At 36.4% G+C, this 22,762-nt stretch overlaps 2 protein-coding genes and 1 long non-coding RNA gene across 5 annotated transcripts in view; all 3 read right to left on the bottom strand.

Annotated features, from left to right (window-relative positions):
- LOC135072701 (CUGBP Elav-like family member 1) overlaps positions 1-22,762 on the bottom strand; it is a 509,527-nt gene that overhangs the window by 256,880 nt on the left and 229,885 nt on the right. The window lies entirely within an intron of this gene.
- On the bottom strand, positions 796-1,416 carry LOC135072985 (uncharacterized). The gene is made up of 2 exons (XR_010257555.1): positions 1,174-1,416; positions 796-1,140 (listed from the first exon to the last, which is right to left on the bottom strand). It is a non-coding gene; the product is annotated as an uncharacterized LOC135072985 (long non-coding RNA).
- On the bottom strand, positions 5,930-7,486 carry LOC135072752 (uncharacterized). Its single transcript, XM_063966789.1, has 2 exons — positions 7,157-7,486; positions 5,930-6,873 (listed from the first exon to the last, which is right to left on the bottom strand). The coding sequence occupies exons 1-2, from the start codon at positions 7,287-7,289 to the stop codon at positions 5,930-5,932; spliced, it is 1,077 nt and encodes a 358-aa protein (XP_063822859.1). The 5' UTR covers positions 7,290-7,486.

The following is a 22,762-nucleotide window of genomic DNA, read 5'->3' as shown; positions in this document are numbered from 1 at the left end:
AAAACTCCGCTACAATAGTGGCGTTGTCAGTAGCCTTCATTAAATTTTCCTGCGTGCAGTTGTTTGGGCACGCAGGGCACGACATCATGTGCTTCATTTTATTGTTATATGATTTTAAAATGACATTTTATGATTGAAAGCTTTAATTTGCGACTATAATAACATAGTAAAAATTGATTACATTTTTCACCATATGAAATGATTTTTCATTACTATCTTTTTGACAATAAAAAGAAGACTTTTAAGTTACATTTACCTTTTATGTCTAGTAATGATAAGCGAAAGCAAAAAACCTAGGTTATATCAAAAAGATCTAGCAAAAACCGTTGAAATTTTTTTTATTTGCCAATAACATAATGCTTATGAAGCCTTTTACTTTGATAAAAAGCAAATAACCTGTAACCTATGTTGATATACGAGAAGTGTATGATCAAATGGTGTGAACGAACTTTAATGACTTGACCTTCCAACATTGTAGTGGCCTTTTTCTAAAATAACTTATTTATCTTTGATACAGTTAATACAGTATGTTAGATTATTTAAGTAGCTATTCTAAAACAGCTTTCTTAATATCTGCGGCAGCTGTAAATGTGTCTGCTTGTGGGCCATTGATAAACCATTCTTCATTATGTCTAGAACATGCTTCATCATGATCATGTTCTGAACTTCTAGCTACACACTCTATCATCTTTAACCATTGTAATAATATGTACATACGAGTACCTATACAAAATTGTGTATTAGGGACAACAGGCACAGGTAACGTTACGGTCGAGCGTTTTGACATTTACAGCCTTACTTATAAACGTTTATTAAAATTAAGACACAGTTTAACGGTCTATTAAATAATATCTTAACTTAAAAACGATAATTAGTGTTAACCAACGTCTTAGTGACTGCTTAAATAACTGTCAAGTTAAACAGCGTCGGACCCTTGTTTAAAGCCCTAATTACCAAAATGGCGGATCAAAAAGTTAACAGCTGATGCGTGACGTGCCATGCAACGCGCTGTGTTGCTGCGCTGCGCGAAGATACACACAAAAAATAGCATGAAACACATGGCAAAGGTTGACGCAAACATAATACAAAGTGAAAGTATAACAATAGATAGACATTACAACGGTTGGTGTTTCTTAATACCTACACAGTTAAAATAATTCAATGGACTAATACCTACACAGTTAAAATAATTCAATGGACTAATAATACACCACATGTTACGTCGGCGAAACCCGAAACACTAAAAAGACTTGAGTTAAACATTCCGACAATAAAATCCTAAAGGCTTCCTAAGGGTGCATGTGCGTGAGAAACTAAAATTACCATGCCTTAAAATTGCGCTAAAAACTAACAAAGCATTTACATCTTAAGTTTGTACAAGAAGTATTACAATTATCTAGTGTATATTATTATAATTGGTACATAATACATGATCAAACGAACTTCCAAGTGAAGTTCGATCAGTATTATATGAGTCACTTTATTCGAAGATATAGTTCTAAATATTATATGTATTTTAGAATACATATGTCAGTATAACACGTAGTCCTTTTATTGCTTGAGCAACCATTCGCACACTTTTCAGATTTAACGGTATTCGATGTATCGATTAGAAAATAAAATCAATTTCTACACTGGTATCCCTAGCGCCCCGCTCCCTGCATCGCGCCATCTTTACTTCATTCTTCAGAGTTTCTCCGGATTTGGCAAAACTTAGATGGGCAGGGAATCGGGTGGGACCCTTTTCTATATCTTCGAATAAAGTGACTCATATAATACTGATCGAACTTCACTTGGAAGTTCGTTTGATCATGTATTATTATTTCGTCACTTTATTCGAAGATATAGTTCTAAATATTATATGTATTTTAGAATACATATGTCAGTATAACACGTAGATGTTTAGAGATAAGTTTTGCCGAGTAGCAAAATATTATTAAAGATAATAATTTTGTGTATACCTTATACCGACCCCAAAGAGTTTAAATAAAATAATGTAATATGACAATAATAATTTTATTATGATTATTGTAAATAATTTTATATGTATTAACAATTCATATTAATGCTAAATTAATATTCGTATCTTGACTAATTCGAAACAAACCAAAAAGGCAATAGTACACACCTAGTTCATTTTTATTATGAGAACGGAACAACTAAGGGGACTGATCTTGTAAACAAACCGATCTAGCAAAAATTTCATTGTTTACTAGTGGTCTATCATAGAACCTAGCAAATGTCTCCGATGTTGATGTCCAACCCGCCGTTTTCCGTATCACGTCGAGTGAGACGCCCGCGCTTTTGGCCGCAGATGTGGCGGCATGCCGCGTGCTATGCGCGTTAAATATCGCCACATCTACTCCACTCACCGCTAGGACTTGTTTCACCCATCGCGCGATCGTCTGACTCGTCGCTGGTCGGTACGGTGGTTTGAATGTCAGCAACAAATTATCGTTAGCGTTAGTTCTTACTTGTTCCGTTCTAGATAAATAATCTTTGATAGCAGTTGCTGGACATATATCCTCGTTTTCACGAAAAAAAGGAAGAATCAATAATGGCTGTGCTCGTCCTGCGCGAGAAGTTTTAACCCTTAACTGGTATCGTAAATTGGACATACGTAACTGGAATCGTGGGGGCCGCGCGGCCCCCATACTATGTTCGCTTCTAGCAAGCATGTTTTACCTATATACTTGAATAAATGCTCATAAATGATATATATCAGGCTTTTTCTATTTAATCATTTAGATTTTATTATATTGAATCTAATTACATTAATACTTTAAGACATTACATAATAGTAACAACTTTTTACGTAATATTTTTTTAACGTTACAAATATCTATGAAACCTACGTTTAGAAAGTTATAACCAAAAATATTATTATTTTAATTAATCCATAATAATGTGAACTTAATAATAAATAACGTTTTAATGTAATGTTACATAAAAATAATAAGCATTTTATAAAAATAAAAACATAAATATTATGTTGACAAACATTAGCAGGAACTGGTGGATTTTCAGACCACTTGTATTTATTTTTTCATAGTAGCTGGATTGACTAGGTCCTACAACATCTTCATTTTCACTCTCTGAAGAAAAAACTTGAAAATCAGAATCAATATCCTCATTATCGACCGAATATTGGTGATTGGGTCTTCACAATGACCTATAATTTTATTATCACTATATCCTTCTTCTGACATGCTACTAATCACTAATTTGGAATCAAAAACTTTGTTCTAGGTATATTCTATCGTTTTATCACTTATAAACCACCAATACTGCAAAAAAATAAAAATTGCCATGAAAAAAAAACTAACGTAACTGGTATCGTGGGGGCCGCGCGGACCCCAACACGTACATATCTTCGTCCTGGTGAATGACGCAGTGCTGAAACGCCTGCATCAGACGCGAGTAGCGCCGATATGAGAATACAAAAAATTTTGGCTGCCCACGATGCGTAGCTTCTTAGAAATCAAAGAAAACGTCATGCGTGGGGGCCGCGCGGCCCCCACGATACCAGTTAAGGGTTAATAATGTCAGAAATAAATATTTTAATATCATTGTTACCGATTTTTATATTTTTTATTTTGATCAAAGAAAATGTTTGTGCTCTATGCGCTGTACACAGTGCTAAAAGAATAGTGACTTTTTTTGTCAATTTTTCAATGGAAATCTCACTATGGGGCTTCCAATGCGCTATATGATTAAGCACAATTTGGGGGTCCCATGTGCCTACATATTTGGGATGAGTTGGCCGAAGCTTGTAAACTCCTTTAAAAAATCTCGTAATTAATTTATAATTTCCAATATCACAATTTAGTATTAAACCTAATGCAGCTCTGTGGCTGTTAAGGGAACCGTATGCCGCACCCTGATTATAAAGGTTTGTAAGGAATGACAAAATCACTGATTCGGAACAAGTGTTGTATGGATCTAAATCTAAACCTATGCAAAATGGCCACCATAATTTATATGTGCAGCTATACTGTACAACAGTATTTTGAGCTAGCGAAGATAACATTATTTCTAATGCTTCCTCCGGGGTTCCTTTTCTTAGAAAAGACTCCCGGAGAGCCTCGCGACACCCAGGGTAAGTTTGAGCTGTTGCCTTCTCCTGCAAAAGAAATTTACTATGTGGTCATTTGCCTCGAAATAAATAATTTCTGATTTACACATGTCCCTTAAGAATGGGAACCATGGTTGAGAGGGCCAAAAGGGGAAAACAAGTATGCCTTCTGCTCTGTCCGTCCTAATCTTTTGAAGGCACTTTGGTATTAGGGTAAATGGGGGGAAGGCGTAAAAAAAGTAAGGATGCCAATCTAGGGTAAATGCATCCACCTTAAATGAATCTGGGTCCCGCATCCAAGATATATACTTTTCACACTTGGCATTGGCGCGAGAAGCGAAAAGATCTATGTCAGGTTTTCCTAGATTATTAATAATTTTCTGAAACATTGCACTGGAAATTTCTAATTCTGTATCCACATTTTTGTTACGCGATTCTTGATCTGCTTCTATATTGTCTTTTGTATTAATATATGATGCATACAGCCATATTTTTCGCTTCTCGCACCACTGCCAGATATCTCTGGTAATTTCATTTAAATGGGGGAATTGAATTCCTCCCATTCGATTTATGTAACTGATAGCTGTGACATTGTCACAACGTAACAAAATAACGCATTCGCACATTTCTCGGGCAAATGTTTTCAATGCAAGGAATGCTGCCTTGAGTTCCAAATAATTTATGTGAAATTTCAGCTCGTCTACCTTCCATTTACCCCCTGTCCGAGTGTCATTACAAAAGGCTCCCCAACCCTGCCTAGATGCATCAGAAAATATTTCTAATACAAATGTAGGTTTTTCCAATTGATTTTTATAAGTAAAAATATTGTTGGCCCACCAAGTAAGATCTGGCAATATTTCAGCCGTGGGTGTAAATTTTGCACCGTAGTTATTATGGTTTTTGAGTAACGCTAAATGTTTCTCCCTTTCCAGTAATTTAGTATACATCCAGCTATAGTTAACAGCTGGACATGCTGCTATCAGCACTCCAATCAACTGTGCAAATTCTTGGATGGAACATCGAGGTAGGGTCAGGAATTTTTGGACGAGAGTAAAAATATGTTTTTGCTTTTCGCTGGGTAAACTGAGGGACATTTCAATAGAGTCAAAAACAAAGCCTAAATATTTACATTTGTTAACGGGATTAAGATGACTTTTGTCATAATTAATGACAAACCCTAAGCATTCTAGAAGTTTTCGGGTCTCTGTTACGTTGTTTAGGCACTCCTGATAACCGGAACCAATGCACAAGATGTCATCTAGGTATATAACCGATTTAAAACCTCGATTTCTAAGATAACCTACAACCACTTTCATAATTTTTGTGAAAGTTCTAGGTGCGGCAGAGAGACCATAAGGCATTGCATTAAACTCGTATGTAATAGTCTGCATGTTATTATTCTCGAATTGGAATCTTAAGTACTTTTTATGCTTGGGATTAATCGGAACTAATAAATATGATTCCTTCAGGTCTATTGTGGCCATGAAACAACCATGTGAAATTAAAAGAGAAACCGTCCTATAATCTTCCATTTTAAAATGTGTTTTTTGTATGGATTTGTTCAACGATTTTAAATTCAAAATAAATCGACTATCTCCATTAGGTTTCGGAGCTAGGAAAATGTCCGATAAATATTGATTTCGAGATGGTTTACATTCAGTAATGGCCCCAAGATGGAGTAATTTTTGAATAGCTTTAGACATCTCAGTCTTTTCTTTCGGTAGCCAGTTACGATGCCTGTCCGCCACCATATTTACCTTTTTACAAAATGGTATTGGGTAACCATCTCGAATCCAATTTAAGAAAAGTCTATTGTCAGTTATATTACACCAACAACTATAGAAATATTGCAATCTACCGGCGTGTACCTCTATGTCCGAGGGCCTGCACGGGGAGGTTTGTTCCAAACTCTCGATGGGTTGAAGCTGGTCTGTTGCGTCGCAGGTTTCTGATTCGTGTAAGGTTTCCTGGAACCTCCGCGCCCCCCCCCCTGTTCGGCGTCGAGCGAGAGGGGCCTCTCCAGTTTCCCTGAGGCCTTGTCGTACGTAAAGCCGATGTAGCTGGATTCGTCTTGTTGTCCGGTTTCTTAATTTGGGATCCTTGCTTTTCGATGGCTTTTGAAGCTTTGATTTTTTCTGGCAAGCCAGCACCAAAAAGCAGCTCGTCACGTTCAGTATCCTGAATCAAGTTTAGGAAGGACTTTTCTAAGCCTTGTGTTAAAGACTTTGTTCGCGTTTTCGTTTCTGAAGCATGTAGATCTGATAAGACCCGACAAGCGTCTGATAAACATTTAATAGCTTGTATCTTATTGTCACTCGTGAGCAAAAGTGTCATAGCTCTATTGATCGCCGTTAGGCCTACACCCAATTGTTGTTGAGAACATTCGATCTTTTTGTCTCGTGTACGAGCGAATTCAGAAACTGCAGCAGCGATTTCTGGATTAAGAAGAGGAGCTCGAAACAGCTTGCAATTTTTTGGTATAGCATATTCCTTAACTAGCTTCTCTTTTTGTTCCTTATCAGGCAATCCTTTGCGCAGGATTGGAGCCCATCTCTGCGCTAAATCTGGGTGTATGTCCTCTCCGTAGGTAACTTCTTCCGGGAGAAGTTCCCCTAAAGCTATGAGCACGTCAGGGTCTAACGAGGGCAAAGTCGTGTCTAATATCGAAGTCTCTGGATCATTATTCGACTGATCATTATCCATCAAGTTCAACCCCTGATCTGACGTAGACGCCTCAAGATCATTATTCGACCGAGCAGTTGTTTCACTGTCTGCAATATTCTCGTTTATAGCGACACCTAAAATAGACGTTTTTGGTAAGTATTTGCAAAATAAAAAATAAAAATAAAATGGCTGAGACAGTGAGTTGTTTTGTCATGGCAGGTTGACTCACGGTCAACTCTAGTTAACTGATACCCTTTGGTTAACTCACGGTTAACTCTTGGGCCAAATTCGCTTTTGGTTGACTCACGGTCAACTCTAAGCTTCACTATTTGAATAAAATAACTTGTGATATGATTTGTAAAACATTATAAAATAATATCGACAAAAGTGGGTAGTGATGAAAACTTTTATGCTTACCCAAGTTTTCTTCGCTGTCCGATGAATCCGAATAAACAATAACACGTTTACGACGTTTGCTTTCTTTACTTTTAAGTTTTTTAATCTTTTTGGTATAATACGCAATTTGTTCTTCTGCACTACTTTTAGGCATGATTGCTAATAGGAATAGGTACGTATATTAAGTGAGCGGTGTTCCGTTGCGCGCACAATAAAAGAATGAAGTAAAGATGGCGCGATGCAGGGAGCGGGGCGCTAGGGATACCAGTGTAGAAATTGATTTTATTTTCTAATCGATACATCGAATACCGTTAAATCTGAAAAGTGTGCGAATGGTTGCTCAAGCAATAAAAGGACTACGTGTTATACTGACATATGTATTCTAAAATACATATAATATTTAGAACTATATCTTCGAATAAAGTGACGAAATAATAATTTTAATATGGCGTATGTGGGACATAGTCGCTACAGTACTTTTGTTTGTTTGTTGTTGTAGACTTGACAGTTGACTGACAGACAGCGTTTCATTTGACATAACTTTGACGTTTATTATTCTTAATTTTAGCATTGGCTTTCGGCATTTTGGCATTAGAACTGGTCTGAAGTTCGGTTCAGGTGGATTTAAAAAAGAAAAACTCTAATTAACAGTTGATTAGTTAAGTGACGCTTAAGCAGTGTTTATAAGTGAGAAATATTTAATTACTGATTAAGAAGTTAACGAGTCATTAGTTAATTAGTTGCTTAGACGTTGATTAGTTGATTTTTATAAGTAAGGCTGTTAGCTTCTAAATGTACACTTATTTGAAGAAAGTATTTCAATTCTTCCCGTTAGACATTGATGCTATGTGATAGTAGGTAATTTTGAATAATAGTCTTTAGCTATCAGAGTCCCAAAGACTTTTTGGGAAATACTAGGTCTAAATTGTATTTTTCTTTGCCTATTTTTCAAAAACAAAATGCATCCTACCCCTAACCGCAGTACGTCACTATTTTCCCATTAAACTGGAACGCTGAAGGATTGTTTTGAAAATTATCACGACCAGTTTGAATTGTAGAGTGTACGTCGCTTACGGAGGCAGGTCGACGCAACGAAAACATTAGAGCGGCGCTGAAAATATACATTTTCTATTGCACTGAAAATACGAGCCGATGTATACAGTGTATATATACTGCCTGTTATACACGCACATATTTTAAAATATGCAATCGCTTTAATCATCGAGTTGGTGGTCTAGAACAGAGCTCATTAGCACTTTACTACTAAAGCACAAATGATTCTAGTGAAAAATTTAAATTAGTAAACGTATCTGAAAATATGTTATTATAGTCAACTAGCGTTTGCTTGCAACTTTACTCACCTGAATATCAGTCTGTCACAAAATGGTTTTATCTCTTTCTAAAAATACCTATCCTATGTTTATACTTGGGTCTCAATCTATCTCTATACTTAACACATTTAATTTCAGGCAGTTTAGTGGTTTAAGTATAAAATGCAACAGGCATGCAGAATTACTTTTATATTTATAACCAATAAGTCGTACGGATTCATCATGTGATATTTTATCTCAATTATTATGAGGAACTATGCTTGTAACAAGTCATCATTATCATTTCAACCATATGCCTCCTCCAATGATTTCCTTAATGACCGCTTGGTAGCTACAGAAAGGTACCATTAATTTTCGCACTAAACATCAACTTCCATTCGAAAAACCAGCAGTCAGTTATTCAAACGACGCGAAATTAAGAGAGACACTGTGGAAAGTGTAAACAAAGCGCTGCTGTCATAAAACTCGACACCTGCTCCTTTTCTGTGAAAAAAGCACAAAACGATAGGCAAAAAAAGTATAAAATACGACGGCATTAGCCAAACAAAAGAGAGCCCAGAGGGTCATAACTCGAGGCACATTTTCCTTTGTCACGGTGACATTTCTAAATCCGTCAGTGGCGTGTATTATTTACGGACGTGAATTGTCGCGGATACCTGCGTCCTGTGTCAGAACTCGAATCAAACTTGGAAAAATGTATTCGAAAATTGTTTTGTACGAACGTGTAAAAGTTGAATACTGGCCATATACCTACATTTTTTATTGAAAGTGAATACAAAACTAAAAAAAGTAAACAATTCAAAACAGTAACTGAGCTAACTCTATTTTTATTCTAAACTATTTTATATTTGTTTTACATTCGAGTCGTAATAGTTTTACAATGTTTTTTTAATGAAAGTGTATTTTATTGAATTCTAATTCTAAAATTGTTTCAGAGAAGACTTCTACAGCAGCTAGTCCTTTTAATCGTCATTATACTCATCATCATTGTCAACTCCACAAAATTATCATACATAATAATGGAGCAAATGGAGTGCTCTTTAAGAGCATTTGACGATTTGTAAGTATGTACTAATTCAATTACAATAAAGATTTTGGAGTGGAAGTTAGAAAATAAATTGTCATTCATTTGAATAACAAACTAGCTATATTACAACAGTGTAGACATTTCCTCAGATCTTTGATATTGTGCTAGGCTAGCAGTAACACTTGGGCCGTTTCACACAAGAGAATCAGTGGGATTACAGTTGACCACGAAGTGTGTAGGCCATGCTCACAAGGTCTAAGGTGAATCTGCGGCTGTTTACGACTACGATTGTTAGCAATACAAAAGCTACGTTCGATTCAGTACGTAAAGGAGCACAAATCACGCAAATGAATTCTTAAAGAAAAGTTGTTCAAATTAACATTACTTCAATACAGGTTTAACTTACAATAAATATAACGTAGTTTTTTTCTATGCGGCACAAAACAGGTATTTGACTGCAATCGCATCTCATGTTAAGTGAGATGCAGTCTAGGATTGTACATACCTGCCCTGTAATTCCTGTATAGCCTGACCAGGAACATAAAAACCCTCGCCATGTTGCGGAAAACTAATGGTACTAATTTCTTTTAATGGCAACAGTAACTGAAAACTTCATTGACATGTCACCTTGCATGTCAGTCTATTGCTGTCAAAGTGTAAGCAAACTTTATTTTAAATGTGCGCAATTGATTTTGTGAATTAAATTGCTAAAATCTTTTTATATAGTCGTGAAAGAAAAGTGGTTCACAATGTGTTAAAGTATTTGTCGAAGAGAAATACTAAGGGTTCGGACAATATTTTCATTGAATAATGTTTCCGACAAAGATTGTCAAATTGACTGACATGTTTATCGTATAGTACAGTCCACTATGAAAATTAGTTGTAGTTTGTTTCAAATACCTACTTTAAAGATTTTTGTCACTTTCTAAGTGTTGAATTTTATGGAATTGGGAAAGAAGTACCGAGTTTGAAGCGTTCATGAGCAGACATTGCAGTTGAATATTCAAGTTCTGAATTTGATTATTGATGAATAAAATAAATCCTACTAACTCGATTGATGGTTTCATTTAATTTATTTAAACCAGATTACCTATAATAATATTGTTTCGTTAATTTATGAAAATATCAAATTAGCCCGTAATCCTGAATCCTGATACATAAAGTTACCCTATTAATTTAACACAGGTACGACTGTACTCAGTGTTGCACTATCAAATGCAATTGACGCGCCTCTATGCCAGGGTTTTTATGTTCCTGGTCAGGCTATAATTTAATATTCACTCTCGCCTTGAAGAGGTCAGGATTAAACAAAACAATGTAGAGTCGGTAATTCACAGAGCAAAATGCATTTAATTGCATTTCAAACTCAAAAATACTTCTTCAGAAATAAAACCTAAATCTCCGAAGAAGCGATCGCAAAATCATACACGTCATTTTCGATGCGATACAACCCAAGAATGGCTTTACGCTATTTGTACAGCGCTCACTTCACCGTCGATTCCACGTCCACATACCTGTCCATTGCTCGCCCACTGGGGACCCCACCCACAGCCTCGGGCCAGAACCCGACACGAAATAAAATCAAATCCATAATGCCTTTGTGGAAAGAAGGTTATTCTATTTTCACCGCAGAAATATGGACATTTGTATTTGAATGGTGCTTTATTCTTTGCAGATAGGTTCTGGCTGGCGTTGTCACTAGCTGTAACGTAGGTACAGCTAGCGTGGAAAATGAAGTTTTATTTATTTAGGTAAGTGTTTGTACAGCCCATTAAAACATATTAAAGAAAATGTAACAAAAGTTCAGTGACGATTGTTATGAAAGTCATCTTAGTTATTTAAAAATTAAATTGGGATTTTAAAAATTGCCATGTTCCATCCAGTACAAAACTTGTATTCCGAGCCCCCGAAGTTCCTGAAAAATCAGGGTTTCCTTTACCACTGTTTAAAGGTGAACACGCACCACCTTATAATAAATTCCAAAAAAGGTCCCGCCGAAACGGGCTATCGCGAACTTTGTCGAATCGCAATAAACTCCAGAGTTTCGTAATTAAATTTATATTCAGCTGTAAGAATCGTCCTTTGTTTCATTAGGCGTTTTGTCGAAATTTCGAGATACAACGGAGAGCCTAATGAGGTTTGACTATTCGAATAACTTCAGGTATAAAAGTTTGCGAAATATTTTGCGGGCGGGAGATACCAATTGAGGCGTACTTTTGCATTCATTTTTGTGAACAAATGAAAATTGGGTTATCCCTGTGAAGGTATCGCTGAGGCTTCCGGGAACTTTGCAAGAGCTAATGAACATGCAAAATAATGTTTTGAGTTTTACAAGCTTTGACAAAAATGTGTCACTTTTTATTTTAGGGAGATGAGAAATTCTTCTGGAGTGGATTTGTGGATCGCTGAGTTTTTTTTATTAATATTTAACTCAAAAAAAATCTAGGTACGACTAAAAATTTTACTTAACGGTTTTGAGAAAAAGTAACTTCTCAGACATCTTATTTATAAATTGAAAATGAAATGAATACAAAAACGTTAGCTAGTGAAATTGAATATTACCTTGAATGAAGGTTAACTTTATTGTAATCAGACTGTAAATCTAATATAATTTTAATATTCTTTCTTTCTTTCTTTTCAGCCAAATGACGTCCACTGCTGGACAAAGGCCTCCCCCAAGGTTTTCCACAATGAACGGTCCTGCGCTGCCCGCATCCAGGCTCTTCCCGCGAATTTTAATATTATTCCTCAGTATTTTATGACATCACTCAAAAATAATTAAAATTAGCTGTCAAAGATGAAATAAAATACACAAAGTCATTTTTAAAATTCAATTTGGTCTTTAAAATGCCAACTAAAATATTTGTTAAACCCATTATTTTGTTAGCTCGAAATTACAAAGAAACCTTTCAACCACAATGGAAATTAAATGTGATAGTGTATAGACTTTTAATTAAAATATTTATGTTCTTTGCGTGATGGACGCTCTTTGAAACATGATAATTTGATTTTGCCCTGTAAGTTGATTGTCTTAAGAAGTGAACCTACTTCTGTTATCTTCATTATGTTTCAATATTGTTTCTCACTCCACAATGCAAATGTGTTTCTAAGTTTGAATAAAGTAAACTGAGACTGATATCGCCAGGGAAATATTGAATGAAAATGAAATGCTGTCGAAAAGTTACATTGAAATAAGTTTTAAGTACGAGTATTTATTACAATTTCAAGATTTTATCGTTAAACTTGTATTGTTAATATGTAATAATGATTTGTTTCCAATAAATATGACGTATCTTCATCATCATCAGCCTATAGAATTCCACTGTTGGACATAGTTTTTGCCCAATACACGTGATTCTTCGAAAATTGTGACAAATTCAGAAATAGCTTTTGCCAGCGAATTTTCGTAAGTTGTCACCCGAATAGCTAAAAGGCGTCTTACACTACGAGTACGAGACGCAGTTTCCACTCAGTATGACTAGTTTTGGTTATGACTCACACCCAGCATATTTTATTAGACTGTACTGATAACAGTACATCAGACCACTCATTTTTGTTGCAAATTCGCTCGTATTACCCATTAATAAGACCTCATACTGTTTACTTTGACGCGCTCTCGTCTGTACAATGTAAATGCCCCACTTATCTCTACTCGCATTACATCCAAAGTTCAACCAAAGGAAAGGAAAAATCGCGCACCGTACACTTGTTAACACGTTCGCATCCGCCGTAATAAATCGCTGTACGTCTACAGTTCGACTGCGATAAATCCCATCCGCTAATACACCGCATTCAAATGTGAGAACCAACCGCGGTGTGCGCTTTAGGCACTGCGTATACTAACGATAGAAACTAACCACTGTGTACTAGTAAATAGGTGTTATATTGCAACGAAGTGGAGACTTGTACTGTAGCAGCAGTAAAGATCGGTATTAAAAAAAAATACTTACATGATACTGACAATCTCATGTTAAGCTAGAAGTGTAAAAATGGAAGGAAAAAATCAGGCTATGTAGAGAATGCCTTCTGGCATTAACCTAAAATTGCAAAAACGAATTTGATTACGATTAAAGCAACAAAAACTATTTAAATAATAAATAAAGATAACAATTACTGAGCTCTACATGAACATTACTTCACCAGGCGTGATATTTTATTGATTTAGTTTTACATGACCAGATCGTAGTAATTTATTGTGCAGCAGTAACTAAAACATAATATTAATGAAAGCAACAAATTACTGATTGCATTATAAAAAAAATACTTATTTGTGTAAAAAAATATATGTTTATCAATTCCATTTTCAAATTCCTAACCATTAGCTCGTTCTCAGTTCAAAATTACAGCACGTCTTCAGTTCGACAGCGATATATTCCATTCACAAATACGCCGCATTCAGACCGGTGTGCGCCGCGCCTCGGGCGATGCGTAGCTTATGCGAGTATTCATCACGTACTCTGTACCGGAGTGTGGTGATTTTTTGGAGCATTGATAAAATCTGTTTGCTTCTTTAACCTCTTTTTGACGCGAGACGAGTGTTTCTGTTGCTGAGCTTGAAAAAAAAATCTCGACATGCATTTACCACTAAGGATAAATAATATAATTAATGATGATTAGATGGCGGGAGATAGGTTAAGTTTGGCAAAGGCCTGAATGGGGCGGACCCGCGAAATAATGTCTAACTAGGCCGTCTAGCTCGGACAATAACTCACAGTTCCGTCCCAAAGACTAACTAATTTTTCTGCATAACCCGAAGGTAAACTGGATGAGAATGCCTTATGGCATTAAGTTCGCCTAATGATAATATTTAGAAGTAGAGACACCTTCTTAATTGAACTACTTGGGTTCCAAGGCGTGGTATACACAATGCGATTAATACACAACCACGGAGGGTAAATTAACGTATGTATATTATGAGCGTCAACACACAGCTGTGCGTAGGCCGAGCTTAACTGACGCGTCGTATATCCGACCCATATCGTTCCCTCTTTATACGTGTTATACACGCTTTGGGCTATTTTTAAAATAGCTTCTAGACTTGAAAATAAGGCTTATATTTATTGTAGCGTAAAACTAACGACTATTCACCGTTAACTATCCCCTGGGCTGCGACTACTCAACCTTCACTGGTTGGGTTTCATTGGATACCAAGCTAGATCCTGGATATACAGGAGTTACAGTGGTGGGAAAGTGTGGTGGGATAAGTCCCGTAACTACTTATTACTTTTTTAAAAGGGCATCATTTAGAAAAATGAAGTACTCGAGTGGAGAACGTGACTCAGCAAGCATAGTGTTAAATAGTACAGTGGCAACTTGCAAAAGGTAGCTGGCAAAAGCTGATGTGACAAACTTGAAGACAGAATAAAATGCACTGATTTGGGTTGACTGTTAGCAGTCTACTGCTGGACATACAATAGGCCTCCCCTAGGCGCTAATAGGCTGATGATAATGACAATAACTAGGTGGACCGACGATCTGGTGAGGGTCGCGGGAGGCGCCTGGATGCGGGTGGCACAGGACCAGTCGTTGTGAAAATCTTTGAGGGAGACCTTTGTTCAGCATTGGACGTCATTTGGCTGAAACGAACGATAAGTGCAAAATAAAGTTTTAAAAATAATGCAGTTAAAGAAAGCCACCGTAGCATAGGTACTACTTACATCTTAGCATGTTAACCCAGTTGTTAATATCGACCGTACCTATTCATATTGCAGCGCGAAGTTTACAAATAAACATGACAAAAGAAACCAACTTTCCGTGTCGGCCCTTGACTCGGTACTCATAACTTTCGCCGTATTTTATTCCTTCGGGAGTATGAGGAAAAAGGAGGGAATTAAAAATGACGTTATTCTACCGTAATTGTTTACTTTTAGCATTGAGACATTGGCTACTATTGCCTAGTATTGTATTTCAGAAATAAAAGAAGAAGAAAAAAGAAGAATTCAAGACTGAAAAATTCAAAAGAATAAAACATGAATAAAAAAGCTCTGAAATTTGGTATGTAGTACTAGTAAATAAGTTTGAAGTTGGTAGAACTATAAATACACCCACTTGCCGTCGTTTGTTAGTCATATACCTCGAAATCAAAAAATCCTTGTAGCTTTTCACCTATTCGCATTTCACCGTGATAGCGTTTTTTGTTGTAGCGTGTAATATCGGTAGCATATTTTGTTACTAGCATTGTATTTTTAACAGATTTTTACAACAGTAGCAAATTTTGATGTAGCAAGTATTATCAATAGCCTATTTATTAAGCCGCATATATTTTGAATACATTTTTACAACAGTAGCAAACACAGCAGTAACGCATTCCAACAAATATCTATCAAGGTGAAAAGCGACTACAATGAAGACAGGCAGGAAAGTAAATCTACTATGAATTTTTTAGACACTTGTAATTAGCGATCAAGAATAAAAATCTATTCAGAAATTTTGATATCGCGGCGAAATGCGAATAGGTGAAAAGCTACAAGGATTTTTTGATTTCGAGGTATACGACTAACAAACGCTTGCCGTCGAGGCACCGGACCGGATAGAAACGAGCTCGTCTATACACGCCCTTAGACTAAAACCAAAAATTATATCTGCATAATTTTGCGACTAGCTCTCCTACTTAATAATCGGAAATATTCTTAACATAAAAATAGACAAATCTTATTCGCACAAAAACAATAAATTACGTCACGAGAAACTTGGTCGACTTATTCACATTCGAAATACTCCACCATAAAAAATAAGTAGCTATCATTTTATTCTTTCCCGGCTAAGTTTCGAGAGGCTTGGGTAAACAAGTGATTGAATGAACTGTTTACTTACTCCAAGAATGTTTAGACGTTAAGATATTTTCCGCTTCGGGTGCCTTAAATAATATAAACCTTTTGCGAAAACTTCTCGGCATCAATCCGCACGGTTTATATTGGAATGCTAATTTTAGAATGGCACGTAAAAATAGCTTCTGTATTTTTTTATGTGATAAGCATTCTGTCTATGCCTGTATGGGTTTTCAGAAGACATCTAAATAGAACCCTTTTGTGTGTTCTTTACACAAATTTTTCAGTACCTAATCTCATCGCGACAAGATTGGAAGACTTCAGGGGTGATTATCACCACCTTAGTGACAGCCTTCTCAAAATCATCTAGACTGTCATTGTTTTTGTTGTTCTAGATCCATATTTTTGTGTTTTGTTGCAACATCATACTCACCTATAAAAACTACACGAAGATGTCTTTCACAGTCCCTATTAAATTGATGGCTACCTTGGTGGGTTTATTTAGGCTGAGTTGCACCATTTTAACTTTAACAAACGTCAACAATCTGTGAAATTCCATACAAAAACACCGGTTAAAGTAAGTTGTTACAGTTAAAGTAAGTTGGTGCAACTTGGCCTTAGTGATAATGATAATATTTTGTTTGTGTATTTTTTCTACATTTCAAACATGCATAGAATAAGAAAGCGTGGTCAGTAAAGTCTTCCCTACAACGCGGCAACGGCCCGAGTGACAGACAAACGGCCGCGAGCGCGTTTACATTAGTGCGTAATGGGCGACATTAAGGCCATCGGCCGAACGGGATAATGTAGGAGATGGCCGCTACAAACGACCGGTACATTGTGTTTTTGTACGCAATAATGTTGCGTGTAAGACTCAAGTTTTTGCTAATCTTTAGTTATAAACAATACATATAAATGAGTTAACTAACTATACGTATAACAATAATGATCAATATATTTAGGAAAGACGTTCGTTTTGTTGTAGTTACATCGTATCTTGACCCTTAGGTGTGACCATATTGCCTGCATGATAATATTCGTCATCATCATCGTTGCAATATGAAATCATTGCGTGTGGTATATCCGCCCGTCTTTTATCAACCAACTACTATAATACTACGTTAGTGACTTTAATGCAGTTCTGTTATGAACTTTGTTACTATTTTTATATACTTTACTAAGTTGATTATCCTAAAAAATGTTTTATTGTGCCAAGCAAATGTCATTAAAATTAAGGTAAGATATCACTCCCTCTACAACGCTACCAGCTCCAAGACAACTTTCATCATCATCATCTCAGCCATAGGACGTCCACTGCTGAGGCCTCCCCCAATGCTTTCCATGTTACCCGGTTGGTAGCGGCCTGCTTTATCCACCCTATAAACACAAGTTGAAAGTGACGGACTACACGCAGTTGCAAGTGAGTGCGACATACACAGACCTCGGACCATTCATCAGTTGCTGAGGTCATACCTTACCTCATGCATATGCATGCAAGGCGCCGCAGCGAACTGCGGTCGCATCGTACATACCCTCAAACACTGTGGCATCTTATTTGGTTGTAATAAGAACTGTTTTACAGCAAAAAGTTTGAAGTGCCGTTGTGTTGCTTTAAGTGAACTTAGACACTTGTGACGTCTTCATAGAGAGACCCTTCTGAAAATGCAGTATGATAATATGGCTTAAACTAAAGTTGAGGATAAGCTGTCTATAAAATATTTATCGTGGATGGCTTATTCATTAGCTACACCTTGATCGCTTGTTTCATATTATTTCTAGTTTATTTTTCCCCACAGCTAAATGTTCATCAACCTATATTTTGCTTCCTTTAGACTAAAGTTACGCTGTTTTTAAAAACAACTAAATAAATTCTACCTTTTTAGTCCGAATTTTTTTATTTGACTTCAAGCGATCTCATGCGGGTTTGATGACTTAATCAATTTTAGCTTTATTAAAAATTCTTCATAATATCATTACAAACGAGATAAATGGATTAATACAAACTTGCCAACTCCGCAAACAAATCCAATACCATTAGTAGTAAAATTAGGAGGCAGTAAGTAGTAAACGTCTCAGATATTTATGTCTGTACCTGGAACAAGGAAAACAAGTCGTTAGAAACACTCGTTATTGGGTTACTAAAGTTTATCTTATAACGGAAACTTTTGTAGATTTATAGGTTAACCCTTAGAAAACACTTTTTGGGATAGTAAGTACCTACTTAGTTACTGACAAAATTGTGTTTTAAGAGAGATTTACAAGAGGTTAAGTTTTGAATTCTATTTTTATATTTTATATATAAAAACAAACAAAAAATCAGCAAGTCGATTATCAATTAATTAAAATTTTATAAAACAGACAACAATAGAAGAGCTTAGATCTAAAGTAGCCAAACAATTAATTGAAAAAAAAATGCTCAAAAATGGTACCGTGGTTTAGCTAGTAAATGTGTACGCTTATTTCAAAAATGTCACAGACCTGCTTTAGTACTGATACTAAAATAGCTACTTCAGGCATTTAGTGTCAGATTTTACCTCCGTACGGAAATTTTTGATTTATTTAATACGGGCCATTCCATTCACGCGTTTTGTCACCGCGTTTGACAATTAAACGCGTTTTGCATTCACTTGACGCGTATAGGAGGTCAAAGTTTAACAGTTGCATAGCAAATATCAATCTTATTTTCAGTAGCATAGTTACCAAAGTCAAAATGTAACACTGCTTATTGTACTTGACGGAGCAGAGCAATTAAATGCGTGATGTATGTGCGCTGTTAAATTTTGCGTCGGTTAAAATGGCGACTAAGCCTCATTAGGGGGTTAGGATAAATGCGTAGATGTAAAATAACTTTGACGGCGCATTCTGCTTCGTTGATTCTGATGTTTGAATGATATGAGGTTTTAACAAACTTAATTTTCCTTCCGACTACCTCTCTTACCTATTGTTACTGCTCGTTATAAAGAAGAACGGTCACGCCCCATACAAAAAAAACCCAGACCCGACAGAAACGAGACACCTCAGTTTTATTGTCTTGTCTTAATTAGTTAAATTATATATTTTTTATATTCGAAATCTATGTACATATAACACCAAAATATTACCCTTTGTATTTGTTCAGGCGTTATACAAAACTAATACAAAATGCCTATTTATCACCAAAATTGGTAAATGTATGTACCTAAATGTCTATTACAGCTGCTATGGAATGTATCTAGGTGACCTAGAGATACAGCCGGATTATACAGGGTGGTTATACATATGAAACGATAAGTGATCTCACTCGATTATTTCTAAACTATACAAGATATCGAAAAACTATTTACTGATTCTGAAAGTGCTTCACGAGCTCTTTCAAATGGTACCAATAATAGGTTACAGATTATGGAAGCTGGTAACATTGAATTTTTGGATTTTGTAACTTCTCGTTTCCACCCTGTATAATCCGGCTGTATCTCCAGGTCACCTGGATACATTCCATGCCAGCTGTAATAGACATTAAGGTACATACATTTACCAATTTTGGTGATAAATAGGCATTTTGTATTAGTTTTTTTATAACGCCTGAACAAAAACAAAGGGTAATATTTTGGTGTTATACTATACTATTACTTATTCTGTGGTTATACATGGATTTCGAATATAAAAAATATATAATTTAACTAATTAAGACATGACAAAAAAACTGAGGTATGTCTCGTTTCTGTCGGGTCTGGGTCACAGATGACCGTTCTTCTTTCTACTCTTATAGCACCACATTCAAGTGACAGGACCTTATACTTCAGAGTGCTAATCTTTCTTAAGTTCACTAGGCTTCACTATTATAACCAGTAACCACTATCGAGTGATAGTTTAACTTTACACTCCAGTACCGTCACACGCTAAGCGTAAATACCGTAACGTTTAAAATTACCACGCCACGTGAACTACTTGAACCCACGATAGTCGAACGGTGAAGGGGTCGGACTGGCCGACTTGTGATCCGAGGAACGCGGGTTCGAATCCCGCCGCCGCTATTATGGTGAGCCCACTCGTGACACAAGCAGTTTGCACACAAACAGTAATTCGTGCAATAACAGATTAGGTACTAATAAACTTTAAAAAAAACTAAATATTTTCAGTCACTGGGACCGAATCCATTCAGTTTACTACTCGGATTTACTATTCGGGTCATCGTCGTCTCAAAAAACTAACTTTAAGAACTAGTAAAAAAGTGTGCCACTTTTTCCTTCTCTCTCTGCCACTACCTGGGTGATCCAAAGCCTTGAAACTTTCAAATGATACTCAAGTTTGTTGAAAAGGCTTAGCTGCTAGGTATACTTGTTCTGAAGGCTGGCTTATTGCCGAACTTTGAGACGGGTTTTTAGTTACATCAGAGCTGAATATTAAGGCGCTATTACAAAACAAGCTTAACACCTAAGTTTGCTTTTACACTTAAGATTGTACCACCCTTAATGATCTAAAGATGACTTATTTTTATCTTGACACAGCATCAAATTGTTTGTGACACCAAAAGTAGCCAAGAAGTTTGCAACATGATTTTGTTAGGAATAAAGTTATGTTGTGGACTTTTTGACCACTTTGGGTGTCAAGAACTATTTGACGATGACTGTGCACAAGCCCTAAAGTAGAAGGACTACTGGTTACAATTCATATTTCAATGGGAGATTGGCTGGCAGTATTTTGGGCGCGAATGGTAAGCTACACTCGAAAACAACGTCCGCATATGAAGTCACTGACACTCTAGTTATCCAGTAACATTAATAAACCCGAATGTAAGTTAATAAAATTAAAAACACTTCTCACGAGTGTATTTCACACGTTAACGCGAATACCGCTGAAAATCAGCCCCCAACCGCCACTGATATGGCAACTGTTCTAATTAAACCGCCAAATTCGCGGCAGAAGCGCCGACGCGCTAATATAATCAAGCCAGTATAAACCGGTCTAAACCAGTTTAATATCAAGAGGGGATATCTCAACTTTTCAACGCGGTCGGGCGTTTCAACTTACAACCGTGGTGGATTAACAGCGGTGTGTATTCAGCTTTACGTCGGCCGTGTTTGCTGAGCGGGCGCAATTTTGCATCTACACTGTTCTTTCGGAGTTACACTTTGAGACAATTAGTGAAACGTTTCATTAATCACATTGTCCTATATTGTGATCAAACTACCGAAGTCCAGATAGTAAGATGGTCTGGGAACATTAAGTTGACAGCGAACGCAATGAACTATTATGATGTGTGTAGGTACTTGCGTGACTGAAGGTAGGTACTTGCAAACCATGTTTGGTTATATCTACCTCTCACAAAGAACATTCTATTATTTACCAGGTTTGGCACGTGAAATAAAATATTTTTTTAATTAGGTATGATCCTGTAATTCGTGTTTTAAAAAAATCATGCAACGCGCCGGTGGTAAAGTAATTAAGGACCTAAATTTTAACAAAAGTCAAAAGTCAAAGTCAAAATTTCTTTATTTGTTTAGACTAATAAATAGTTCTTACAAATCGTCATATGCTCTTAAGGAGCCTCTACATGTCTCATAATCTTTTTACCCTACCAGCGCTTCGAGACCAACATTTGGCAAGTGCTGAGAAGAAGCGCCGCAACAAACTCAGTCACCACTGTCTGCCGGTTAATATAAATAAATAAATAAATAAATAAACAGGCATTTTAATTAAAGCCTTAGATTTTTAATTACACATTAAACGCTTAAAAGATGGCTTGCGTCAAATTTCAGAATAATTATAAATTTTAGTTTAAAAAGAGCCGACGCTAACGACTTTTTGTCTCCAAAGTTTCATTTATATCGAAGTTTGGCAAAAAATTAAGTCTAGAAAGAATTTCGTCTAGAAACTTGACGCTTAAGAACTTGTTTGACAAATACCAACTAAGAGAATAATTTTAATATGAGAAAATTTTCATTATGTACGGTAAGTTTTGGCTGATTGCGATCCCTATCTTACTGGGAATTTTTCGAAAGTGTCCCACCCACCCACAAAATGTCTTTTTTCCAGTAAATAGAGCCTTCCTTCCAAACTTTGTTATAGTGATTCTTCTTCATATTGTCTAAGCCAAGTGACAGATTACTGCGGCCTATTTATATCCAGACTCTAAAATGTCTAAAATAGAAAGGTTTTTGAAACGAAACGTCACTAACTGAACTATCTGCTCATCCCAAATCTTTACATTGACCAATTACCACCAAAAATAAACGTATCAGATGACCCGAAAGTTCAGACCTCTGACGGCCAGAACCAGTGTCCGCCACGAATCGACAGAATCGGGGCCAAAGTTCAGGGAAAACTAATTTAATTATTTCAATGGACGAAAGTCCGGACGGGCCGCACATAAACCGGGCCGGGACAAATTGAAACGGGCCAAAACCGGTTATATCTACCGGGAAACCGGGTACTCGGCGCATCGTAACGCTGACAATGTGTTTATCAAGATTTGGAAGACGATTGGCGCGGTCTCTGCTACGGGCCAAATGAGGGACAAGTT

The sequence above is a fragment of the Ostrinia nubilalis genome, chromosome 6, assembly GCF_963855985.1.
Source record: "Ostrinia nubilalis chromosome 6, ilOstNubi1.1, whole genome shotgun sequence".
Lineage (NCBI taxonomy): Eukaryota > Metazoa > Arthropoda > Insecta > Lepidoptera > Crambidae > Ostrinia > Ostrinia nubilalis.
Note: the sequence above shows the minus strand (reverse complement) of the source record. Positions and strands in the feature narration are given on the sequence as shown.